Below are 26041 nucleotides of genomic sequence, written 5' to 3'. Positions count from 1 at the left end.
TTCAGTTACCCAAATTATTAAATAATGACTAATTTCAGTAGTCCAAAATTATTAAATGAAAAGTTCCAGAAATAAGCAATTCATAAATTTTAAATTGGTCACCTTTCTGAGTAGCATAACGAAATCTCAGCCATCCTACTCTGTCTTGCCCTGGACGTGAATCATCTCTGTCCAGCATATCCACGCTGTGTGTGTTACCTGCCTGTTAGTCACTTAGCCACCATCTCAGTTATCAGATCAGTTGTCAGGTGTTGCAGGGTTTGTGTTCACATAATCCTTATTTTACCTGTTAGTGACCCTCAAATGCAAGAGTAGCCAAAGAAAGGTCGAAAAGTGCTTCCTTTAAGTGAAAAGGTGAAAGTTCTCAACTTAACAAGGAAAGAAAAATGTGTTTTGTTCATATATAGGATTTGGTACTTTCAGGCATCCTTGCGGGGCTTGGAATGTCTGACCCTTGGAGAAAGGGGACTACTGTATATAGTTTAGGAATTACCCATGGGACTGTGTTTTGGTTCATTGTAAAAGAAGATGACAGATTAGGCACTTAAAAAAAAGTCCTTAATGACAAGATTTGATGAGTTCAACAGTGCCCAGAGAATGAAACTTAAAGTGATTTTCAGGGACCCTGTAAATAAAAGTAACCCATCATAAGTGATGGAACCCCAAATGCCTAGCTGTTTGAAAACAGGCATTTGTTTGAAAAGCAGTAACATTTGAACATGTTATCTGAGGCTGGCACTTTAAATGAGCCAGTGTTTCTGTTATTTAAAGTGAAAGATGTGAAGCCCCTGAGCAGCTGGCTAAAACTGGGTGTAGAGAGGGAGAAAGCAGTGTGTTATTCTCATTAACACCATTGCAGTTCCAGGGTAAATATGTCAGGAAGGCTTTCTTATGTTAACATATTATCTTTTTTTTTTGAGGGGAAGAAACTGTCTGGGGTTTGGTGGCACTTGTGTATGAAAATGAGAAACATGGGCACAGTCTTGGCTAGGGTGTTTTGTGAAGTCAGCATAGTGTCATGGCTGCAGATGGACCTGGGTTTAAAAGCTGTGTGACTGCGATAAAGTTACAGAACTGCTCTTAGTGTTTTAGTTCTCTTAGCTGTAAAATCAGAATGCTACCAGTTACCTTTCAGTAGTGTTTTGAAGATTAGATTTGTTAAAGAAAATGTGAATAAATATGTGACACATTTTGGGCAGACACTATAGGATGCAAAGAAGTTTTTAAAAATCCCACCCTTATAACAGCAGATTCCAATAGCTGCTGCTGTTACTACTGTTTCTGTTAAGCTTAAAGATATTTTGTTTTTCAGTTCCTGTATTCTAAGAATTGTACAGTCCAAAAAGCAGTGCTACAATATAAAATGTAGTGACTACCGTAAAAGGTTCAGCATACTTTTTGGCACCTTTGGAGAGGGAGAAATTACTTCAGACTAGAAGAGTTGAGGAAGGCTTCTTAGAAATGGTGACATTTGCCTTGGGCCTTTAAGATGAAAGAATTTTTTTTTTTTAAAGAAATGCCACAATCCAGATAATAGTACCTTTGAGACTGCCTTCAAAATACATAAAGTGAAAATATTGAATTGACTCAACTATGATTTGGAAGACTGATAGACTGATACCCTTTGTCTTAATCCTTAAAATTGGTATAATGTAGGCAGAGGCCATCCATTTCTTTCTTTCTCTTTTTTGACATTGGATACATTTTTATTGAACCTTTTAGTTTACAACATGAGGTAAAAGGCAGATCAGTTCTCTTCAAGTGATATTTTGCACAGCTGTAGTAAAATATTTTAAATTTCAAGGGTTTATAATGGATTGCATTTCTTAAAAGTTGAGGGATCAAGTAAACAAGTTCTAACTTGAATTTTCCAGTTGACTCTTCACTTAACAATAGTAACCATCTCTAATTAGATACATAAGTTTCTTCAGGGCCATGTTTTATTGTTGTTGATGTCTTTACTATTTTAGTCAATATCCACTAATTCCACTTCAAAAATAAGTTTTACATTTGGTGGAATTTTGAGGCCATCCATTTCTTTCTCAGCTCTTGTCTTCATACTCCCAGAGAACCTGTTTCAGAAGGTAAGAGGCCTACCTACAGCTTGGTTTCACTGCGACCAAAGAAAAGAGAACCAATTAGGAGAATTCTGTGTAATGCTCAGTGCTGTTTAATTTGACCTGCTGTCTTTAAATTATTGTATTACCACTAGGAGGTAAGTCCAACAAACTCAGTGCTCCTTTGAATTAGCAATAATGAGAGCTATCAGTTGTTGAGTACCTACTAGATGCTAGATACCCCTCTAGAAGGCTTGTGTATGTTACCTCATTTTATCCTGAAAACCATCCTATGAGATAGGTTTTATTTTCCCTATTTTACAGATGAGGTTTGGAGAGATTAACTAGCCCAAAGTCATATATAACTAATGGCTCAGGGAATCCTTGTCTTTTGACTGAACTTGCCTCTGGATTCATCAAGCTGTATTGATTTTTTTTAAATGTGATAAATACCAAATGAGTACAAACTTTAAAAAAAGAAAAAGGGAAATTTTCTGCCATTATTTATTATTATTATTCAGAAAATTAAATGTTATTCAAATATGTTATAGGTATATAGTGGTGATATCCTACCTTTTTACAGTGTTTTCTTATTTGATTTTGGGATACCTGTTCTTCCTTTTAAGTTTTCCATGGCATATACTTATTGAAGATAAATTGAAATTAATACCTCTTTATGACTGGGGACCTTGCCAAACCAGAGTGGAAATCAATCCTGACTTACATAGAAAGTGTGTGGCTTTGATCGCTGGGAGAAGGGAAATAAGGAGGTGAGCCCCGTGATTACCCTGATTTTCTGTCTAGATGTATGTTCTAACCATGGAGCAAGGCCGGGGCAGGGGAAATCCCAAGCAGAGCAGATTCGTCTTACTGAACTGAAGAGACAAATTGCGTTAATAGTTCAAGGGAGGCTGAGGCAACTGGAAGCTGTGGGGTGCAGTTCTGGAAAAGAGGAAGAATACTCTTCTAGAAATCTTCTTAGGGTCTCCTTGAGGCTTGACTGATCAGCCATATGCCTGGGGTCAGATTACAGGAGGTTGGAAAAGAGTGACCAGGAGTTTATCAGCTAACTGATTCCCAATGCAGGGAGGTGTTCTAATTCCTATCAGCCAGAGTAGAGAGCCCGTGTTGCTCACTCTGCAGCAGAGATCCAGTAGAGAGCACCCAGTAGAGATCACTGAAGGGCCACATCTGCACCAGGGCTGAAGAGCCAAGAGGGTAAAAGCTGCTCAAGATCCACCCTGCTGCTGCTGCTGCTGCTGCTGCTGCTGCTGCTGAGTCGCTTCAGTCGTGTCCGACTCTGTGCGACCCCATAGACGGCAGCCCACCAAGGCTCCGCCGTCCCTGGGATTCTCCAGGCAAGAACATTGGAGTGGGTTGCCATTTTCTTCTCCAATGCATAAAAGTGAAAAGTGAAGGTGAAGTCGCTCAGTCGTGTCCGACTCTTAGCGACCCCATGGACTGCAGCCTACCAGGCTCCTCCATCCATGGGATTTTCCAGGCATGAGTACTGGAGTGGGTTGCCACTGCCTTCTCCACAAGATCCACTTTAACAAAGCTTAAAAAGAAACCTCAGGTGTACCAAATTGAACCAGAAGTCACTTAACTGCCAACCAAAACAAAGCCTCACACTCTTGGAAACCAAGACAACAATGTGTTAGGTACTCAGCATCATAAAATCACAATGTCCAATGTCCAGTCAAAAGTTACCAGGAAAATGTGGCCCATAATTAGGGGAAAAATCAGTTTGTAGAAACAGTCAAAAATGACAGAGGTGATAGAATTACCAGACAAAGATATTAAAACAGCTGTTACAATTATGTTCAAATATATAGAGGAAAGGGCTTCCCAGGTAGCACTTGTGGTAAACCCGCCCTGCTAGTGCAGGAGACTTAAGAGATACCAGTTTGATCTGTAGGTGGGGAAGATCCCCTGGAAAAGGAAGTGGCACCCCACTCTATTATTCTTGCCTGGAGAATTCCGTGGACACAGGAGCCTGGCAGGCTATAGTCCATAGGGTTGCAAAGAGTTGGACACGACTGAAGCGACTTAGCACATATAAAAGAAAATATGAACATATTAATTAGCAGGTAAACATTTTAGCCTTGCAATTAAATAGTGGAATTTGGTTTCAGTCTCTCTTATTTTTTATCCTCTTTCTTCTCATACTATTGATGATTTGGTAAAATTTGAATATTATCTTGTAAGTCTAAGTTACCAAATCATATCATTTTCTTTTTTCTTTTTTTTTCATATCATTTTAGAATTGGAAAGAACTTTTAAAGATCATCTTATTCACCCTCTCATATTATAGAAAAAGAAATATTATGTTTCATTAATTCTGAGGTGTACATTTTCCCCATATTTTAACATCTCTGGAATAATCATGTATCTTAGATTTCATGAAATACCGTAAAAACCCGTTAGAGTTGTGACTTTTCCGTAAATACTTATGGTAGAATTCAAGCTTTCTACTTATATTACCCCCACCTAGAAAACTTCCCTTCTTTATTCTTTAAATCCAAATCCTGCCCAGTTCCGGTCTTTATTCCAGGAATTCTGTTCAGTTGAAAGTGATCTTTTCATCCTTTCTTTTGTCATAATTGACTACATTATTCGTTTGATAACTTCTGTTTATTATGTTACTTACCTGTGTTTTATCTGTCTCCTCAGATTATAAGCTCTTGGAGTCATGGGAAGAATTTTCTATTTCTTTGTATCATCTAGTGGCTACTTGATAAATATTCATTGATTGATATGGGTGCTATAATTAGTAGTTAACCACTAATGCAACCCAAAACTTATTAAAAGAGTTGTTTACCGGTTAAGAGAACCACGTATTGAACTATATGCCAGAACTAAGTGCTAGATAGATGTAGGATTAGTACTTCTGTTACTGCTGCTGCTGCTACAGTCATGACTACTATTACTGTAATTATTCTGTGCCAGGTAGTATGTTAAGTATTTTATACATGCATTACTTCATTTTTATGCACAAGCTTAAAAACTAAGGGTCATTTTACTGATTTTAACAGGTTAGGGAACAGATGGGGAGAGTACTGCTTGCCAGGGTCCCAGAACTGAAGTTTGGCGGTAGTGGGTTGAAATCCACGCCTCTTTCTCTAATGTCCGTGCTCTTGCTGCTCTGCGTCACTGCTCATTAGGTCTTCTGAGGGCTTTGGTGACTAGCAAACTGAGGATAGAAAGAAAAGAAATGGACACTTCCTTTTCCCTCTGCTCAGGGACTTTTCCTTATAAATCCCATGTTTTGAGTGGCGGATACACCTTGTGAGAGGAAGATGTACCCTTTGCTGCTCTTAGTTGCTGGCAGCTTGGCCGTTAGTGACAGATGAGTGTGTGACACTTTTTCAGCAATGAATTCTTGTTACAGCTGGCAGAATAGAATAGTTGATATGAAATTTCATGGCAGTTTGCTTCATAATTCCACTCCCTGGTGTATAGATGTAGCTGTGATTGCTAGGTCTCTCTCCTCACTTAAGTTGGTGTACTAGCAGTCACATCCAGGACGACTGCTCTGTCTACTCCATGACCACACGGTTTGTTTGTCTATCGCCTTGAGCTGGCAGGAAAACATTTTGCTGAATTTCCTTTTTTGTTGTTACTTTGTAACCTTTTTTACCCTGGCCTTTCTCATTTGTGTAGAACTGGCTTCTTTTTTGGCCTTTTCATCCCAGAGAGGGAGTAGTTACTACAGAGGGATGCTTGAAATATGAAGAGAAGCATCATAGAGATTAAAATGCATGGCTAGAGGGGGGTACTCTTTCCACCCTCTTCTGATGTCTATGTCAGAAGCTTTCTCTATCTCCTTTATACTTTAATAAAACTTTATTACACAAAAGCTCTGAGCGATCAAGCCTCATCTCTGGCCACAGATTGAATTCTTCTCCGGAGGCCAAGAATCCCGGCGTCTTTTCAAGGTTCATTCAAGGAAACAACCTTTCATTAGTTCTAGAAGATCTTGTAGATCTTCATAGAACTGTTCAACTTCAGCTGCTTCAGCATTTCTGGTCAGGGCATAGACTTGGATTACCGTGATATTGAATGGTTTGCCTTGGAAACGAACAGAGATCATTCTGTCAGTTTTGAGATTGCATCCAAGTACTGCATTTTGGACTCTTTTGTTGTCTATGATGGCTGCTCCATTTCTTCTAAGGGATTCCTGCCCACAGTAGTAGATATAATGGTCATGTGAGTTAAATTCACCCATTCCAGTCCATCTTAGTTTGCTGATTCCTAGAATGTTGATCTTCATTCTTGTCATCTCCTGTTTGACCACTTCCAATTTGCCTTGATTCATGGACCTAACATTCCAGGTTCCTATGCAATGTTCCTCTTTACAGCATTGAACCTTGCTTCTATCACCAGTCCCATCCTCAACTGGGTGGTGTTTTTGCTTTGGCTCCATCCCTTCATTCTGTCTGGAGTTATTTCTCCACTGATCTCCAGTAGCATATTGGGCACCTACCGACCTGGAGAGTTCATCTTTCAGTGTCCTATCTTTTTGCCTTTTCATACTGTTCATGGGGTTCTCGAGGTAAGAATACTGAAGTGGTTTGCCATTCCCTTCTCCAGTGGACCACATTCCATCAGACCTCTCCACCATGACCCGACCGTCTTGGGTGGCCCCACATGGCATGGCTTAGTTTCATTGAGTTAGACAAGGCTGTGGTCCTGTGATCAGACTGGCTAGTTGTCTGCGATTGTGGTTTCAGTCTGTCTGCCCTCCGATGCCCTCTCTCAGTGCCTACCGTCTTACTTGGGTTTCTCTTACTTAGACATGGGGTATCTCTTCACGGCTGCTCCAGCAAAGCATGAAGGTCCCATCACTTCATGGCAGATAGATGGGGAAACAGTGGGAAAAGTGGCTGACTTTATTTTTATGGGCTCCAAAATAACTGCGGATGGTGATTGCAGTCATGAAATTAAAAGACGCTTACTCCTTGGAAGGAAAGTTATGACCAACCTAGACAGCATATAAAAAGAAAAAAAAAGAAAAAGAAAAAAAAATGCATGGCTAGAGAGCTAGCAGGATGATGAGACTTAACTCAGTGCCTAATGTACGATACCTCCTGATTATCTTCCTCATTTTCAAACTTGCTTCGTTGTCTCATCCACCAGTAGGTGCTCCAATGTCTCGTCTGCAGGGAGATTAACCAAGTGCAGTAGACTACTGTTTGCAAGAACCAGGAAAGAAAGGTTACAGCCTAGCTCCATTTTCTCTATCCCTGGGTAATATAGTAAACTGGGAATTAGACATTCTCCTATAAAAAACAACTTTGTGTTCCTATATGGTAGCACATGTCCAGGTTAGGCTTCCTTCCAGGTATTCAAGTCCAGGTACTTGGAGAGGAATGCCTTTTATATCTATCCTCATCTCAGTTTTTTGGCCACCACCAACTGGAGATCACTCATTTCTGTTGTTGCCTGTAAATAAGGAAAACTTTTTTAAAAAGATAATACTTTATTAGGGCTTGTGTGAGTTATTGACACATTTCTAATAATCTTGTGCAGTCATTTGTTGAAGTTTTGGCTTTTTTTTTTTTTGAGGTTTTGCCTTTTTTTTAATCTATTTTTGTTGTTGTTGTTGAAGGATAATTGCTTTACAGAATTTTGTTGTTTTCTGTCAAACCTCAGCATGAATCAGCCATGAAAGAAAGTGAAAGTGAACTCGCCCAGTCGTGTCCAACTATTTGTGACTCCATGGACTGTAGCCTACCAGGCTCCTCTGTCCGTGGGATTTTCCAGGCAAGAATACTGAAGTGGGTTCCTTCTCCAGGGGATCTTCCCGACCCAGGGATCGAACCCGGATCTCCTGCATTGTAGGCAGATGCTTTACCATCTGAGCCATCAAGGAAGTCCGTATCAGCCATAGGTATATGTATAGCCCGTCCCTTTTGAACCTCTCTCCCATCTCCCTCCCCATTCCACCCCTCTAGGTTGATACAGAGTCCCTGTCTGAGATCCCTGAGCCATACAGCAAATTCCCATTGGCTATCTATTTTACATACGGTAAAGTTTCCGTGTTACTCTTTCCATACATCTCACCCTTTCCTCCCCTCTCCCCGTGTCCATAAGTCTGTTCTCTGTTTCTTCATTGCTGCCCTATAAATAAGTTCTTCGGTACCATTCTTCTAGATTCCGTATATATGTTTTAGAATATGATATTTATCTTTCTCTTTCTGACTTTCTCTCTTTCTGACTGACTTCACTCTGTATAACAGGTTCTAGGTTCATCCACCTCATCAGAACTAACTCAAATGCATTCCTTTTTATGGCTGAGTAACGTTCCTTTGTGTATATGTACCACAACTTCTTTATCCATTCATCTGTTGATGGACGTCTAGGTTGCTTCCATGTTCTAATTATTGTAAATAGTGCTGCAGTGAACAGTGGGATGCATGTGTCTTTTTCATTTTTGGTTTCCTCAGGGTATATGCCTGGGAGTGGGATGGCTGGGTCATATGGTAGTTTTATTCCTAAAAAAAATATGGAGCACTTCATGAATTTGCATGTCATCCTTGCACAGGGTCCATGTTAATCTTCTCTGTATCGTTCCAATTTTAGTATATGTGCTGCTGAAATGAGCACAAGGTTTTGTTGTGTGAGGTTTTTTTGTCCAGAGCAGTTGAGTTGTTTTTCATGTTAAACTCCTGTGTGAATTTAATGCTCAGTTGATGACTATAGCTGAAAGAAATCTGGTACTTGAGTACCCACGAATGATAGGAATAAGATTTCCTCACTTATTCATAATGGTGCCAGTGGTAAAGAACCCGTCTGCCAATGCAGGATACAGAAGAGATGTGGGTTCAATCCCTGGGTCGGAAAGATCCCCTGGAGAAGGGCGTGGCAACCCACTCCAATATTTTTGCTTGGAGAATCCCATGGACAGAGGAGCCTGATGGGCTACAGTCCATAGGGTCACAGAGTCAAACATGACTGAAGCAACTTAGCATGCATGCAATCAGAGTAAAAGTAAACGCCCATTTATTTTTTCCAGTTTTATTGAGTTATAATTGTCATACAGCACTGTATATGTTTAAGGTATGCAGCGTAATGATTTTACTTACAACCATCATTTCATATAGATAACAAAACTAAAGAAATGGAAAAAAAGTTTGTGTGTTTGTTGAAAACTCTTAGAATTTACACTCTTAACAATTTTTGTAATAACATACATCAGTGTTAATTATATTTATCATGTTGTGCATTATATCCCTGGTACTTATTTATATTATAACTGAAAGTTTATACCTTTTGAGTGCCTTCATCCAATTCCCCTCCCCCTGTGTCTGGTAGCTATAAAATTGATCTCTTTTTCAATGAGTTTATTTTTGAAGTATAATTGACCTGCAACTCTGTGTTAGTTCCTATTATACAGTATATGATTTGGTGTTTTGAAACATTTCAAAATGATCACCAGGATAAGTCTAGTTAAGATATGTTACACTACAAATATATATCATAGTTACTGACTGTATTTCCCATACTGTACATTTCATACCCCTGACTTGTTTATTTTGCAACTGGGAGTTTATACCTCTTAATCTCCTTCACCAATTTCTTTCTTTCCCCGTGTCCTCTGGCAACCACCTGTTTGTTCTCTGTATCTATAATTCTGTTTCTGTTACTTTTTTTTTAATGGCCCTGCCATACAGTTTGCTGCTTAAGGGATCTCAGTTCCCCATCCAGCCGTTGAATCCCAATCTTCCCAGGTGGCCCAGTGGTGAAGAATCCACCTGCCAGTGCAGGAGACGCTAAAGACTCGAGTTCGATTGCTGGGTTGAGAAGATCCCCTGGAGTAGGAAGTGGCAACCCCCTCCAGTGTTCTTGCCTGGAAAATTCCATGGACAGAGGAGTCTGGCGGGCTGCAATCGATGGGATTGCAAACAGACGTGACTGAGCACACGCGCGCACACACACGGCAGTTCTGAAAGCACCGAGTCCTAACCCCTAGGCCACCAGGGAGCCCATTTCTGTTATATTTGTTCGTTTCTTTTTTAGATTCCATATATAAGTGAAATCATACAGCTTTTGTCTTTCTCTGTCTGACTTATGCACTTAGCATAGTACCCTCTAGGTCCATCCATGTTGTTGCAAATGGCAAGGTTTCATTCTTTTTGGGGGGGCGTAATTTCACTGTCGTGGGTTTACAGTGGTGTATTAGTTTCTGCTGTACCGGACAGTGAATCAGTTACACATACACATATATCCACTCTATTTTTTTAAATTTTCTAAAATGTTTATTTATTTGGCTGCTTTGGGTCTTAGTTGAGGTATGTGGTGTGTTTGATCTGTAGTTGCGACATGTGAGATCTTGTGGTTGTGACATGCGAACTCTTAGTTGCACCATGTGGGATGTAGTTCCCTGACGAGGGATTGATCGGGGCCTACTGCATTGGGAGCCTGAGTCTTAGCCATTGGACTACCAGGGGAGTCCTGGTCCACTCTTTTTTTAGGTTCTGTTTAGATTATTATAAAGTATCGAGTAGAGTTCCCTGTGCTATACAGTAGGTTCTTATTAGTTTCCTGTATGGTATATAGTAGTGTGTATATATCAGTCCCACAGGTTTTCATTCCTTTTTTATGGATGAGTAATATTCCAGTATTATATGTGTATGTATATATACCATGCCTTCTTTATCTAGTCATCTGTTGATTGGCACTTGGGTTGCTTCCATGTCTTGGCTATTGTAAATAATGCTGCAGTGAACATAGAGGTGCAGGTATCTTTTCAAGTTAGTGTTTTTGTTTTCTTTGAATAAATATCCAGGAGTGTAATTGCTGGATCAAAAGTAAGACCTTTTAGATGGATAGTTTGGCATATTTCAAACCATTCCATTTTGATGAATTAAGTTTTGCTAGAAATTGGAATTAAGACTGGGAGAGTAAAATGAACTTTGTGTCTGTTATTAAAGTTATCAGTAATAACCATGCAGACCCTGTGTAATTTAAGTGGATTCATAACTGGGAACTTAGGCAAAGATGCAGATACAGGAAATATTTTATGTGAATAAATCTTCTCTTTGGAGCTTGGAATATTTTGTAAACAAAATCTCAGTTTCATATAGCACCTCTCAAGCATTTTTTTTAGTGCAGCTCACAGCTGAACTGGAAAGATGAATTGAAAGTTTTTCCCCAATTGCTAGTCATCGTTAGTCTAAGAACTAGAACCCAACTCACAGTTTTAAGTGGTTTCCAACGCACAATTTTAAGTGTATTTTCTTTTGGACAACCAGATGGATCTTACTTAAAAAGAGAGCTTAATTTTGGCCATTTAAAAAGCAGTTTTTTATTTCTCCTTTGCAAATAAATTCATCTTTATCATTTTTCTAGATTCTGCATATATGTGTTAATATATGATATTTGATTTTCTCTTTCTGAGTTACTTCCCTCTGTATGTCAGTCTCTAGGTCCATCCACATCTCTGCAAATGGCACAATTTCATTCCTTTTTATGGCTGAGTAATAATAGTCCACTGTATATATTTACAACATCTTCTTTCTCCGTTTCTCTGTTGATGGACATTTAGGTGGCTTCCATGTCCTAGCTGTTGTAAATAGTGCTGCAGTGGACATTGGGGGTGCGTGTATCTTTTTGAATTATGATTTTCTCCAGGTATTGCACAGATGTGGAGAACAAACATATGGCTACCAAGGGGGAAGGGTGGGGTTGGGGATGGATTGGGATAGGCATATATACACTACTATGTATAAAATAGATACACTAATGAGAACCAACTATTAGCACAGGGAATTCTACTCAATACTCTGTGGTGACCTAAGGAAATCCAGGGAAGAGGGGGTTATATATATACGTGTAACTGATTTACTTTGTGGTCCAGCAGAAGCTAACGCAACATTGTAAAGCAGCTATACAGTAGTAATCAAAACAAAACAAACCCCAAAACAAAAACCAACCAAAAAAGGCAGTTTTCTATGGAATGGTTGATACTAGAAGAAACCAGTTTTGCAGGTCAAAGTTAGCCCCCAGTTTTAGCTTTAAGAACAAAGCTATGCCACTGAAATGTTGTGAAGTAATTAGCCTCCAACTAGTAAAAAAAAAAAAAAAAAAGAACAAAGCTATGATTAGAGCCTGAAGAGTAGTAGAAGAAAAAAGGTGGTATTGCCCCTAAAAGATAATAGAAAGTTATGAAATTGCCAGATGTGAGTGGTCCTTGATAGATGTGCAGTATGTTCAAGGAGTAAGATACTGTAGTTTCGAAGTCCTGTTCCCCTGGACTACTTTCCCAAAACCAAATTAGGACAAGAAGGTACTTTACATTTATTGAAGGTAAGTCCATAGCTGGTGTCATTCATTTATGAAATTGGTAATTTCTCCTGGTTTTAGATCACAAGTAAGCTTTTTTTCTTGGTTCTCCCAGTCAGATACTTTCTTTGTCTATTCTTGGAGTTCCATTTATCTCGCTAGCTTTTTTGAACATTACTCTGGTGACCTAAACTGATTTGTCAGTAATTTCTTGTGTTTGGAGAGAGTCTGGTTATATTTGTAGCTTCAGCCCCACCCTGTATTTCAACAGGAAGTGGGTAGGTGCCTAAGTCTATAAAGAAACATTTCTCCTTGTGATTGTTGCATGATAGTGAGGAACTGCTATATGCAACAGTAAATTTATACTTTAAATATTTTGATGGACCAACTTAGATTACAGTAAACCTGAGTGTTGTGTTTTATTTTGAAATCAAGTGATTGTTTGATTTTTCAATTGAGATTCTTGAACCACTGTGAAATGCATATTCTTTATCATAAAGAAATTATTTTAAAAAAAGAAAAAAAAAAAGAAATTTATCTCCTGAAAGAGGAAACTAGTCTACAAAGCAAGGCACTTCTCATATGCCCCTATCCAAAGTGCTGTTAACTATAGAACAGTGGGAAATGCTGAAGTGAAAAGCAGAAGTCCTAATTGCCACACATACAACATCCCCACATGTTCTCATCCCATGCTACTGCTGATCAGCATTTTGAGGGTATGTTTCAAAGAGGAACTGCCTTGAGAAGCATTTCTCTTGTTATAATTATTGCTGTAGCTCAGATATACTTGCTTTGGGATGTGACCATAGAAATCTGCAGGTGTTATCAGTGACCATGGCTCTAAATGAAGCATTGCTTATTTATTTATAATAAACAGCTAGTAATACATGTCATTGCCAGAATGAGCAGTTATCTGTTTTTTGTCCTGCTGTTAATAGGAATTCAGAATGTAGGGTACAGATGAGTGCATCTTCCCCCTCACATGCAGTCTTCCTTTATTACCTTCTTCCAGCTTCCAAATCTGTCCCTCTCAACCTACTTCACTCCACTCCTTCTGCAGTCTGTCAGGAGCAGAGTTGAGAGTTCAGAGTGTAGGGTACATGTCAGAGTCTCCTTTTGCCTTAAGACTGACCAAATGTGATATATAAATATCCCATGATAACTTCAAATACACAGACTTGTAGACTCTTAATGTTGTGAAGGGACCTCAAAGAACAAACACCTCATCCAGTTTCCAGTTCAAAGCATGAATCCCATCAAGGTACTGGCAGTCGAGACTGGTCAGTGTACTCCAAGCCATGGCTTGGCGGGATGGTTGAAGTCTTTGATTTATTCTGACTCATTCTCAAGTTCCTTAAGCTGAAAATAACTAGTGGTGAAGTGGGGGTTGCTGCTGAGTCTGACTGGATGTCTTTAACTGGTCCCCCCGCAAACAAAAGTCCTTTTTTTTTTTTACATCTTTGGGTAGCCACCCCCAGATTGGCTTGGGAGGCTCCCAGAGTGTAATTAATTTAACCCCAGGGCACTGTCTGGAATGTCCTTTTTACCATTCTAGATCTATAGAAGAGTTTGATTCGTGGACATGATCCACCCATCTCTATAGTCCCTAGACCTCCCCTGGCCTTATGTTCAAAATGTAAGTGACTGTCGGCCAGTTGGAGGTTATGGCAGCTTTCAGTTCAGTTCAGTTGCTCAGTTGTGTCCGACTCTGCGACCCCATGAACTGCAGGACGCCAGGCCTGCCTGTCCATCACCAACTCCAAGAGTTTACTCAAACTCATGTCCATTGAGTCGGTGATGCCATCCAACCATCTCGTCCTCTGTCGCCCCCTTCTCCTCCAGCCCTCAATCTTTTCCAGCATCAGGGTCTTTTCGATTGAGTCAGTTCTTCGCATCAGGTGGCCGAAGTCCAGCAAATCCAAGAATTTTAGAAATTCTTAAAGATCATTTGGCTTAGTCCTTTTATTTTGCAAATGAGGAAACTGAAGCCCAGAGTGAGAATTATATCATCTTTGATTTAGAGGGCATTGTATAAGTCATCCAATCTGACCTCTCCATATCTTCTTACAGTCTAGGAATCTCTCCCCCAACATGTCTAATACCTGGTATCCAGGGGATGATACTAGGGAACTTAGCACCTCTGAAGAGAACCCATTCTAATATAGGACAGCTCTAATTAAAAGGAACTAACTTAATTGAAATCTACATCCCTATAACTTTTATCTTCCCAGTGGTTCTAATTTAATTCCTCTCCTATGTAACATCCCTGAAGGTAAGACCTTCTCAAACCCTCAAATTAGCAAATATCACTATAGCGTATAATTTTTCTAATCAAAGTAAAATATAACTGAAAAAGAACTTTTACTGATTCTATAAAGAGAGGACATTCCACTTTTCATGTGTCCAAAACTACTTTTTCTAGCTAAGAATGACTACTTTCTTGGTTTTCTTCAACTGTCCCTTCATTACTGGCACTAGCATTTAGTTCTTTTCATAGTTATTTTATTAAAAAAATTTTTTTATAAATGGCAAGATCTCAGTTTCCTGATCAGGGATTGCAACCAGGCCACAGCAGTGTCAGCACCAGATCCTAACCACTAGGCAACCAGGGAACTCCCTCATAATATGTTTAATGAAAAAACATACATTTATCACTTTGTACAAAACAATCAGGGGAGAGCTACAGATAGGGCTGAAGGGTTGGACTCACCCTCGCAAACTGTCTGTGGTTTCTCAGTTCTTATTTGCTAGCTGTGGTGGGCCTCTCCATTCTATTGTTTCCTTCTCATCCTGGGAAGTTTCCCAACTGGTCTTCTTACCTCCAGTCTTCTGCCCAAATACAGCTTCCTACTTCTGTTAGAATGATTTGTCTAAAAGTGCAGATTTGACCATGTCACTCCCTTAATTTAGTGGTTCCTCAACACCCAGTGCTCCAGTTTTCCACTAAATGACTACTGATGATTGAGGAGCTTTTCTCAACTGAATTCCCATGAGAACATTAAGCCCTGATGCCATTAGGCATCCATTGTATATGATGCATTAGCTTCTCTCCAGTGCATCTGGAATGGTGCTAGTTGTTTACACTCTTGATGAGAATGGAGAAAACAGTCACTCTAATCCTTTTCTCTGTTCTGTGGTTCAGATGAGGAACCCATTGTAAAAGAGTAGAGGAGAGAGAATGTATGTTCTTCAAGAGATCCAGCAGCATGGCTGGGAGCAGTCTCCAGAAAAAGAACTCACAAATTTCATTGACATCTAGGGTTTCATCTTTAAACTTATGTGAATACTGCATTCTACTATGTAATATGTCCATTGTTAAAACTGTTTCAAAATATTTGTCAGTGAATAAAATTGACTTTACAGGAGGATTTGCCTCAGATCTGTTGAACTAAAAAGAACTACCTTTTTTTCTTAGCCCTGTAGTGGACATTTTATATATGTTACATTATTTAATGTCTCTAGGAAAGTTGCCCAAGATCACACAGCTCGTAAGGTGTCACGACTCAGGGCACTAACCCAAGTATGTCTCAACTCCACAACTGAAAGCTGAGTTGAGTCAAGAGCCTTGGAAGTCTTTGCCTCATTTCCAAGTTTATGTTCACTGGAATATAGGATTTCTTTCTTGGTTAAGTTAGTATTTTGGTTCAGATTGTGCATAATTCCATACTTCTTTTGAAGAAAAATGAGCAGTGATGTGGGTAATTCCATTTAATAAGGAATCTTGTCTTTCTTTGGTGACTCTGAAACATGTAAAATGACTTTTTTTAGTAGGAGATTCACTTTTCTATTTCTTTTGTCTTGATGGATATTGAATACTGAAAATTTTTGATTACTCTAGCTCGATATGGGAGCTGGGTTTTTTTGGCAAGACGTAGTTAGCTATCTTGGTATTGAAAACTTGCTTCCCTCCCCCCCCCCCCCACCTCCGGATGACACAGGGTTGACTCCATTTGTGTCTTCTTACCCAAGGAACTTGGGAAAACATAAATGCTAAAGTACCAAGGTGTTAAGAGTGGCTTCCCCAGCTTCACCCCCATCTGACATTTACCTAGCTATTTGGAATCCAGTTTCCATTAGGTGTCCAGAGAAAATGTCTGGAATGCCCTGTCAGTAGCCATTTGACACAGAATTTCAAGGGCATCTGGCTCCTGTAGCTCCTCTAAGATGCTGAAACAAGTTCTGAAATGATTGCTAAGGGTGGGAGCCATAGGGGCTATTTTCAGTCATCTTTGGCTGTACCCTGAGTTTCTGGTTCTTCTGACAAGCTTGAAATTTTGGGAATCTGAGGGCATCCAGAGGATGCAGAGCCCTGTGAGCTTCTTTTATTTGTAACCCCTTGTCTCCTTTTCTGTTCTAAACTCTTTTTCAGTTTGAGTTAGTTACTGAAGCTTGCATGTTAGTACCCAGTACCCTTTACATTATGTAAAAGAGGAGAATCGCTAGACTGGAAGGGAAAGTCCAGAGTTTGGATTAGAAAATATGTTGAATAAAGGGGAAGTTAGCTGAGGAACAGAATGAAAATTATTTCCTTAGACAGTAGACAAATATTCAGGAAACACCTCTGCACCCCAAAGATAGGCACAGCTGCCACACAGTGACTATTAAAGGGAGGTTCAAAGTTATGAGCAAACAGCTGATTCTCTTGGTTCTTGGGCTGTTGCTGTTGGTGACAGGAAATCTTGTTCCCCAAGCTGCTGGCTTCCTGTTTTATTTTTACTCTTAGCAGATCAGAATGTCCATAACAAGGAGCAGTCTGTTCCAAAGGGTTCTACTCCCTCTTTGAGCTGAAGGGCTTTTTTTTTTCTTTTGGTCAGACAATATGTTGGTTCACTTTTAAGTTCTATGATGTATAGCTTGCTTTAAGCATTTTGTGTTCACAATCAACTTTTTTGGTGATGAACTGGTGTTTTAAGATTCAATGTAAGTAAACCTCTGTGGATTTGTTTTTGTGTGTGTGTGTTTGTATTTTTTTAAGAGGTGTTTGCAATCTTGGGGACTTGAGTATATTACCTTTATGCTTTACCATTTAATTTGCCATTTTCCTTAGCACAAAAACCTTTAGACTGCTTTAGATTTCTTTAGTTTCACAAGATAGGTGAACAGTTCCAGCCCAGTGTGCCTTGGCTTTATTCATATCCATTTTGTTGGATAAAAAACCTTCTCCTGTCCTTGTAAAGTTAGGAATTTGGTAATCTAACTCTGAAACAATAGCTCAGCGTGAACCTAAAGTGCTGGGGGATTTCCTAGGGAAAGGGGCTTAGCTGACAGGATAAGAAAGCATAACTGGAAGGTTTCCGGATCTGCTGCAGACACTTCCTGCTGTCTCAAGAGCCTTGTGGGCCAGGTGTGTTGAACCGGATGGGAGAGAGAAAGGGAGCTGTGAGTAGAAGAGGAAGGCTAGGGAGTCTTACAGCCCAGTGTGCTTGGCATCATGTTTGATGTATTGAACATGTAAAATTTTTCTTGGTATTCCTTCATTCTGTCAGTTTACAGACGGAACTTCAGAGGTCCTAATAGACGCTGACAGTATTCAGTTGGACATCAGAGCCCTCCGTCAGGGAAGAGCTGGAGAAGTTATGTCCTGGTGTAGATCTGTGGGACCACTGGGCAGCGTCATTTCATTGTGGAGACTATCAGATGACAGAAGCTCATTTTTGATTCTTATAATTGATCATCTGAAATCTGATCTGTTCTAATTGTGGACACCCCCAGGTTAGGATCTGTACCTTCCAGGACCTGCTGAATGGGCTGTTTTCTGACCGTGCGTCCCTGCCTCTAGAGACTTTTGTTAGCTGGAGCATACTTGTTATTTTAGGGTTTTTAGGTTTTTATGCTGCCTGTGTACCCTCAGCCAGCAGTCACCAGTTCAGAATTTCTAAACTTATCCAGTAAGGCTCTAATAGCAAACCTGTAAAAGGGGGGTGTGATGGGGGGGCGCTTAAAACAGGGGGAAAAAAGAGAGATAGAGGGAGAGATTTTTAGAAACTGTTTAGATCAGAGCAAGACAAAAGGAAAAACGACTCACACAGCCTTGGTGTGCCTGGAATTTGTGGTTGAGTAATACTTTCCTGTTATTTCTTTTTTAGGTTGTTTTTCATCATTCAGAACATTGCCTGAAGCAGGTCCACCATGCCGTTAGTGACGAGGAACATCGAGCCAAGGCACCTGTGCCGTCAGACGCTGCCTAGCGTTAGAAGCGAGCTGGAATGCATGACCAACATCACCCTGGCAAATGTCATCCGACAGCTGGGCAGCCTGAGTGAGTGCCGCAGAGAGCCTGTGCTTTGCCCTCAGGGGTCGTTGGTGCTCTTTATTTCCTCCCCTTCTCCTCCGTGTTCCTATTTCTCCCCCATCTGCCTTCCCTAGGTAGTGCGAAAATTTATCCCACCCTCACCCGTCCCCAAAGAGAGGCTGCTTTTTATACAGATTCTTCCCCTCAACCCTTTCTTCATCTACCACCACCCTCTAGGTTCCCTCCACCTCCCCCTCCACCTGCTTCAAAAGAAATCTGTGGGAAGGGTGGCAGGAAGGGCTGCAGCAGAAACTGCAGATGGAATGACAGAGCAGAATTCTCTGTGTAAAGTGGGAGGTTCACAGAGCAGTATCTTGGGTTGGGGAATGTGGCTGTAATTGCACAAGCTATTCGATGTAGCCTGACTTTGTTGACGCCTCAAATGTACCAATAGTCTTTATCTACCCCCCCCCACCCCCACCACCACCACCTTTCTTCACAAAGAGGAGTAAAGCAAACACGCATTCAGAGAGATTCTGGCTGACTTGTCTACCCTGGTACACATTTAATTGTGCTGCAAGCCCCCAGGTCCAAGTTCAGGGTACAAATTACTTCTGTAGTCTCTGGGGTATTGGGAGTTTTGCAAGCTGTGTGAACACAGTGACACAGATTATAGCTGGAGCCATTCTTCTCTAGGAGGAAGATGGGGGTTAACCTAGTCTATTTTGAAGCTGAGGGAAAGCCAGCTCAACTGTAATTTCTTTTTTTTTTAATTGATAAGAATGAATGAGACCGCCTTGAGTAGGGTACATGCTTGGGTTTGGATTTCATTCTGAATTGAGTGGATTTTGTTTACTTGGAGCCGAGATATGGGAAAGGCAGATGCTTGGATAGGCTCTGCATTTGTCTAGTGCCATTCTAGCTCTCATAAGAACCTCTGTCAAAATGCCATTTTAGTGATCTTCCTTAGCAAAAGAGTCTTAGTGTGAATTATTTCAGACATTTAACCCTCCTGTCGCATCACTGCCTTTCATGAAAGCAGTGTAATATCAAGAAAGCCTGCATCCCACCCCCCCACCCCACCCTCCGCTCCCCGATAGTAATAGCCCCTGCCTTGGAATTAGGGGCCTGAGGAGATAGAGGCCTGTGACCAGATGATGTATGGAGTCTGAGATTCCTAAGCCGTCACCCAGCTCAGAGGCCGTCTCAGTTGATCCAGGGCTTAGGGAAACCTGGATGGGGCGTCAGGAAAGAAATGAAGCCCTGCCAGTGTCTGTCTTACACAAAGGAACGCTGACAGCGGTGCCACGGCAGCACGACTGACAGGGAAGCACGTGAAGACTGCAGAGAGCCTCACTGCTTCTTAGAAGCGTCATTTCTGCTTCTGTCACCCCGAGAAGGCCAAGTGGGTGGGAGTCAGTCACACGCGGGTTCCTTCTCTGTAGGACAAAGGGCATCTAGCTAATGATGCGTCGTCTTCTCTCTCAGCAGGAGTTGTGGTCTCTCTCAGGTGTTTTTCCAGGGTAGTGTTGCTGGATGCCATTGCTTGTGATCTCCCACTGTGATCAGGCCACTCCGATCTTGAGGAAGCTCATCTGAGGGCCAGGGTTGGCCTGTGCTTATGGAAACAAGATTTTCTCACATTGTAGAACTAGCTGACCATTTATTCATCCAGTAAACATGTATTGAACATATTTTATGTGCCAGATGCTGAGAGGATACAGCAATAATAAGAAGTGGTCTCTGCCTTCTAGGAGCTCATAATCTACCAGAGGAGAAAGAAAGAAATAAGGGGAGAATGAGAGAGGGTGAGAAGAGATCTCACATTTGTCGATTGTCTACTTTATGCCAGGTTTTAATAGGATCTTGACATATAGACTATCTAATTTAATCTTCTTAATAATCCTTTGAGGTTAGATGCTGGCATTCCTGTTTTTCAGGTGAAGAAACGAAGGCTCAAAAAAGTAAGGTAACTTGCCTGCAGACTCAGTAGCCAGTGAGAGGCAAAGTCAGACCTCCTAAGAATTTCTAAGCTTGTCCCCTGGCTCCCTGGGTCTCCCACGACTGCCCTGTGTTAGACCTTTGCTGTGCCGTACTGTCTCTTCAGTCATGTCTGACTCTTTGCCACCCTGTGGACTGTAGCCTGCCAGGCTCCTCTGTCCCAGGGATTCTCTGGGCAGGAATACTAGAGTGGGTTGCTGTGCCCTTCTCCAAGGGATCTTCCTGACACAGGGATCTAAACCACGTCTCCTGCAGCTCCTGCATTGTAGGCAGATTCTTTACCGCTGAGCCACCAGGGCAGCCCAATTGAACACTCGCTAGACGATTCTTAGCCCACCTCTGGCCTCCCTTTCTCTGATCAGCCCCTTTAAATCTGTAAACCTAAAAGTTGAGTAAAATCTTTTAAAAATCTTAAAACTTATATACTCTTGCCAGAATGGTCTGCCCAAAACTAAAATCTGACTTTTTATTTTCATGATTCTGAATTGTTTGAATTTTTAAAGGTTAACTCTGTGTTAACTTTTGCAATTTAAAAAAATGTTTTTAAAATAAGAGCATAAATGTTAGCTATGTATTTTATCTCCCGTCTTCCTCACTATGGAATTATTTAATTTTAAATTCCTTCGCTTGTCATTCAAGATTTTAAGACCTACCTTTCTTTTCAGCCTCATTTTCTGCAATCCATCTTCTCCCATTTTGCAGTCTTTTTAAGAGATTCTTTTAAATTTAAAAAAAGGAAAAAAGAAGGGGGGAGAGGAAGAAGGAAGATAGATGAATTGCCAACTACTCATAGCTTCTGAGACAGACCATATACTCTTCATACTTTCACACGGTGCCTTTGTTGTTCCCACTGCTAGAGAGCCCTTGCCATCTTTGTAGCAGATTTTTGAGATCCTATTACTTGCTTGTATTATTACCTGCCACATTATATTGAAAATTATCTGTATCTCCTATACTAAACTAAAAGTTTTTTGAAGGCAGGAATCATGTGTTGTTTTCTTGAACCCCAGTGTCTATCTTGTATAGTACCTGGCACCCAGTAGGAGCTCAGCAAATATTTGTTAAATGATTCATGCTTCTATTCTTTCTACCCTTCCATGCTGTTGGTGCACAAAGAATACAGGGAAAGAAGGAATATTTCCTATGGGGAGTGGGAACATAGCAGGAATAGGGAGAGTCAAGAAAAGCTTCAGAGAAGAGGTTACATATAAACCGAACCTTGAAAGATGACTAGGATTACATCCAGCAGAGAGGGGTGCAGGAATGGGCTCCTGTGTACTTCAGGCTCATGACCTTGACCTCGTGTATTATGTACTCTAGCTGGAAGTGCTTGGTTTAGTAGGGAAAGTTTGATTATGGAATGCATGAAGCACAAAACTAAAAATTTCACAGCCATGGATTGCTCCCTGATAGCATATCCAGAATTCTTATTTTCCCTCAGGGCAGTGAGATTGACGTTTCACATATTAGGTTGCCATGTCGTAGAAAATGTGGGCCCAGCCAGCCAACCAGCACTTCCGAATCGGTATTCTGACCACCTAGGAGAATGGAACCTCCTCTTGGGTCATTAAAAAGATTGGTTTTGAAAAGTTCTACTGCTAAGGTATCTTTTGCAGAATGAGATAGATGTCTATTACAAATGTCCTGATTTGATAGTGGATCTGTCTTGGTAATCTGAATGAGTGAAATTTAACTCTGAACAAGATATTTAAGCATCACACTCCTGTTTTCAGAGGTTGGAGTACTTTTTAATACTCATAGAGCAGGACTATCACATTACCAATTGGAATTATATTTTAAATTGGAAGATCCCCTGGAGAAGGGAATGGCTACCTGCTCCAGTATTCTGAACTGGAGAATTCCATGGACTGTGTAGTCTATGGGGTTGCAAAGAGTCAGACACAACTTGAGCGAATTTCACTTTCATTTTCAAGCATAAGTCTTAAGATAGTGAGATATTGAGACTCTTAAAAGTCATCAGTATAAGGAAGAATCTCATTATATAACTGTTTACATTTTGGGCTCATTTAGTCCTATGACAACTTGGTGCAATAGATACAGTTGTCCCCATTTCACAGATGATGAAACTGAGGCTGAGAGTTTGACTTGGTAAAGAGTCAGTAAGACAAGTATAGAGAGAAAGAACTGAGACTTAAATTCAGACTTTCTGGTTTGACGACTACTGCTTCTTCCATGTATTATCTTGAGTTCTAAGTATGCTTAAGTCCTGACCTAACTTGGCAATGGGGAAACCTTTACGCCCCTCACTGCCCCTTCAAGTAGCCTTCTCACTGTCACCATTTTTGTGTGGTGGAGTTCTCTGTGTGATTTTTATCTTAACTCGCTGAGCTCTGCTCCCGCTGTCACCGCGCCTGTCCTGAGGAGCACGGCAGGTCCCGGGCACTCCCTTTCCGTGATCTAAGGGGTAGTTGACTTGGGGTGTTCTTTTCCTTCAGAACAGTTGGTTGGTTAACAGATATTTTTGAGCCCGGTTTATTTTCCATACTAATGTTGTGTGTTTCTCAGTCAGTTTTTCATTACCTAGGCAAGCATGATAGAGTACGGTTTTTGTTTTTTTGAATATAGTTGATTTACAATATTATATGTGTCAGGTGTGCAACATAGTAGTTCAGAATTGTCAAAGGTCATTTTCCATTTATAGTTATTATAAAATGTTGGCTATATTCCCTGTGCTCTACAATATATCCTTGTAGCTTTTAAAATTTATTTTATACCTAGTAGTTTGTACCTCTTAATCCAGTAGCCCATCTTGTCCCTTTCCTCTTCCCTCTCTCCCCTAGTTTGTTCTCTGTATCTGTGAGTCAGTACAGTATGGTTCTTATAGGAACTTAGCCGTTTTATGGACAGGGATCAGATAGGAATCTTCAGCCTGCACAGTGGAAATGCAATTTGTTAGCCAGTTTAAGTCCTTTGAGCTCAGGGCTTCTCACGGTTGTTTAGATCACAGAACCATTCAGTATGCAAAGTCTTGCTTCTTCCTTGATTAGAAACTTCTTATTGACTAAATTTACTAGCAATCCAGAGTATGCTGTTGATTGGTCTTATGCTTACTCTTCAGGTTACACCGGGAAGGTGAGTGAGCTGTAGTTCACCTTGAAGGTGAAGTTTTGGCCTTTGAACTAATTTTTTTCCCCTCAGGTGTGGACTAAGCATAAATGTAGTTTAGAAGCTAAAAATCAGATCTACTTTAAGTAATTCTCAAAGAAATGATCTGTTGGTTGGGCGCAGTCACTTATGCCTGCCTTCACCTTGCAAGTAACACATTCAGATGGTATATTTATTCGTATGCACCACTTTTCATCCCTAGCAAGAATGTGCTTTGTGGCTTGGAATGACAGTATGGAGGTAGTGTCAGATTGCTGTTATGTTTCTTTGGCTGCAGATTCTCCTTGCATTCCAGGGTTGAAAGTACGGAGCTCTTTTTTTTTTTCTGAAAAACAAGACATTGTGGAATGAGACCACTGGTATGTTGTTTTTCAGGGAGAGCTTGAATGTTTCAGCTTTCCACTTGTTCCCTGAGATGTAGATTTGAAGGATTATAACCTAAAGCAAAGACTTTCAAAATTCTAGCTTATAAATCGTAAAATCACCTTTTCACCCCTTAGAAGAAGTTGTTAGTCTCTACTAGGAGTTGTTAGTGACCGTTCACGGCCTCTCACAGATACCACACCTCATCATGGTTGTTAAACAGCGTACTTTTTTGGGGCTCCATTGAGGATGTAACTTCTTATTTTTTATGTTAATTGTAAACGCTAACTAACTAACTCACAATTTGTTTTCCAGAACCACTTTCATAGGGTACTTTTACAGAACAGCAAACAGCTAAGGGCTATAGGCAAATGTGTAGACATACTATCCACTCTTCTAGGATGTTTCTCTGTATTACACCTTTTGATTTTATTCAGCTTGCTTTGAGTTTCATGGCGGCTCAGTTTGCCAAGAAGACTCTTAGTTACAGAGCACGTTGAAGGCTGCCCAGACTCTGGAGGGTATGTCTCTGTCTCCAAAAACAAGCTCTTCCTGTAGCCTGAACCATCTTAGAGAGGCGGGGTCCATGTGTGTTTGGGAGGTGGGGAGTACAGTCTTTAGTAGCCAGTTTTTCTGACCATTTTTGTCACTTTTATGCACTTAGTGACTTGGTTCTTTGCTCTCTCAGGTAAATATGCCGAGGACATTTTTGGAGAGCTCTTTACTCAGGCAAATACTTTTGCCTCTCGGGTAAGCTCCCTTGCTGAGAGGGTCGACCGCCTACAAGTTAAAGTCACTCAGCTGGATCCCAAGGAAGAAGAAGGTAAGGAAGCTGAGCTCAGCATTTGCAGGCTCTGCTGAGCAGTTGCTTAGAATTTTTTCCCCTGATTTATAAAAAAGTGAGGGGGGAAATCACAGAGACCTATGGAGTTCTTCTTTGAAATGATACAAACCTGGGTGATGTGAAGAAACCTTTTCATCTCTACCACACCTCCACACACTCCCTTTCTCCCATTTCCCCAATTCTCTTTTTCTCAAATTCCCCTTCCCCCCCAGTTGTGTTTCGCTACCATAAAAGTACTTGGAAGATTCAATCCTCCTAAGGAGGGGCCTGCTAGATCTGGCCACATAGTAAACCTTTGTGTTGCCTCATTTTGTTCAGTCATGAAATGGCTGGGCTGCTGACAGCCTTGTGGGGCTTCCCCAGAGGGGGAGAAGGAAAAAAAAAAAACCTGGCTGCAGACAGCCGCAGCCAAGAAATGCAGCAGCTGAGGCCTCTCCGGCTGGTGTGACTCAGTGTTTGCTCAGATAGCCTGTCGTCCATTTTCTAATGCCTTCCATCTTCTTTCAGTATCACTACAAGGAATCAACACCCGAAAGGCCTTCAGAAGCTCTACTGTACAAGACCAGAAGCTTTTTGACAGAAACTCTCTCCCCATACCCGTTTTGGAAACATACAACACCTGTGATACTCCCCCACCTCTCAACAATCTTACCCCTTACAGGTAACCTGGCTAGCTTCTCCCCTCTTCAGCCTGTGGCTAACAACACTAGATTGTCTTTTTAAAGATGTGTACGTCAGAGGATTGTATCAAAAAGTGTACTACCTACCCCAGAGTTGCTTGTGGTGGAAGAAGCTAACATTTACACATATAAATAGGTGTCACTTATTGCTGTTTGGTTTCTGAAACTCATATATAATATGAGTGAATACAATATATAATATTGAAAGTTTGCTATAGCATTTATGCTGCAGAGTTTAATTTGGTATAAGCCAGGTCCATCTTGGACTCCATCCAAGGAATTTAGTTACTATAGAACCAAAAGGACTTTGTTGCAAGGCAGTCCTATAGCTTGCATCCCAGGGGCAGCATTTTAGCAAGGCTCCCACTTACTCTGAAACCGCTAGATTACCAGATGTTTGGGCGTGTTAGTGGGGCCAGCCTTGTGGACTGGCTTCTCTGGGCCCTGAGGG

The 26041-nt window shown here is 40.8% G+C and overlaps 1 protein-coding gene and 1 non-coding gene across 4 annotated transcripts in view; one reads left to right on the top strand and one right to left on the bottom strand.

Annotated features, from left to right (window-relative positions):
* Positions 1–26041, top strand: part of WASF2 (WASP family member 2) — a 70549-nt gene that overhangs the window by 32310 nt on the left and 12198 nt on the right. The window contains exons 1-4 of one of the 3 annotated variants that reach the window (XM_065930173.1): positions 17093–17264; positions 18431–18603; positions 24755–24889; positions 25418–25571. In XM_065930173.1, the coding sequence (XP_065786245.1) occupies positions 18474–18603; positions 24755–24889; positions 25418–25571 (419 nt within the window). In that variant the 5' untranslated portion in view covers positions 17093–17264; positions 18431–18473. Of the gene's footprint in view, positions 1–17092; positions 17265–17622; positions 17689–18430; positions 18604–24754; positions 24890–25417; positions 25572–26041 lie in introns of those variants that run through there. The other 2 variants (XM_065930174.1, XM_065930172.1) reach the window with 2 other exon arrangements.
* LOC136165655 (U6 spliceosomal RNA) lies at positions 8560–8666 on the bottom strand. The gene has a single exon (XR_010662659.1). It is a non-coding gene; the product is annotated as a U6 spliceosomal RNA (small nuclear RNA).

The sequence above is a fragment of the Muntiacus reevesi genome, chromosome 3 (genome assembly GCF_963930625.1).
Source record: "Muntiacus reevesi chromosome 3, mMunRee1.1, whole genome shotgun sequence".
Classification (NCBI taxonomy): Eukaryota; Metazoa; Chordata; class Mammalia; order Artiodactyla; family Cervidae; genus Muntiacus; species Muntiacus reevesi.
The sequence above is the reverse complement of the archived record's forward strand: the minus strand, read 5'-3'. Positions and strand labels throughout refer to the sequence as shown.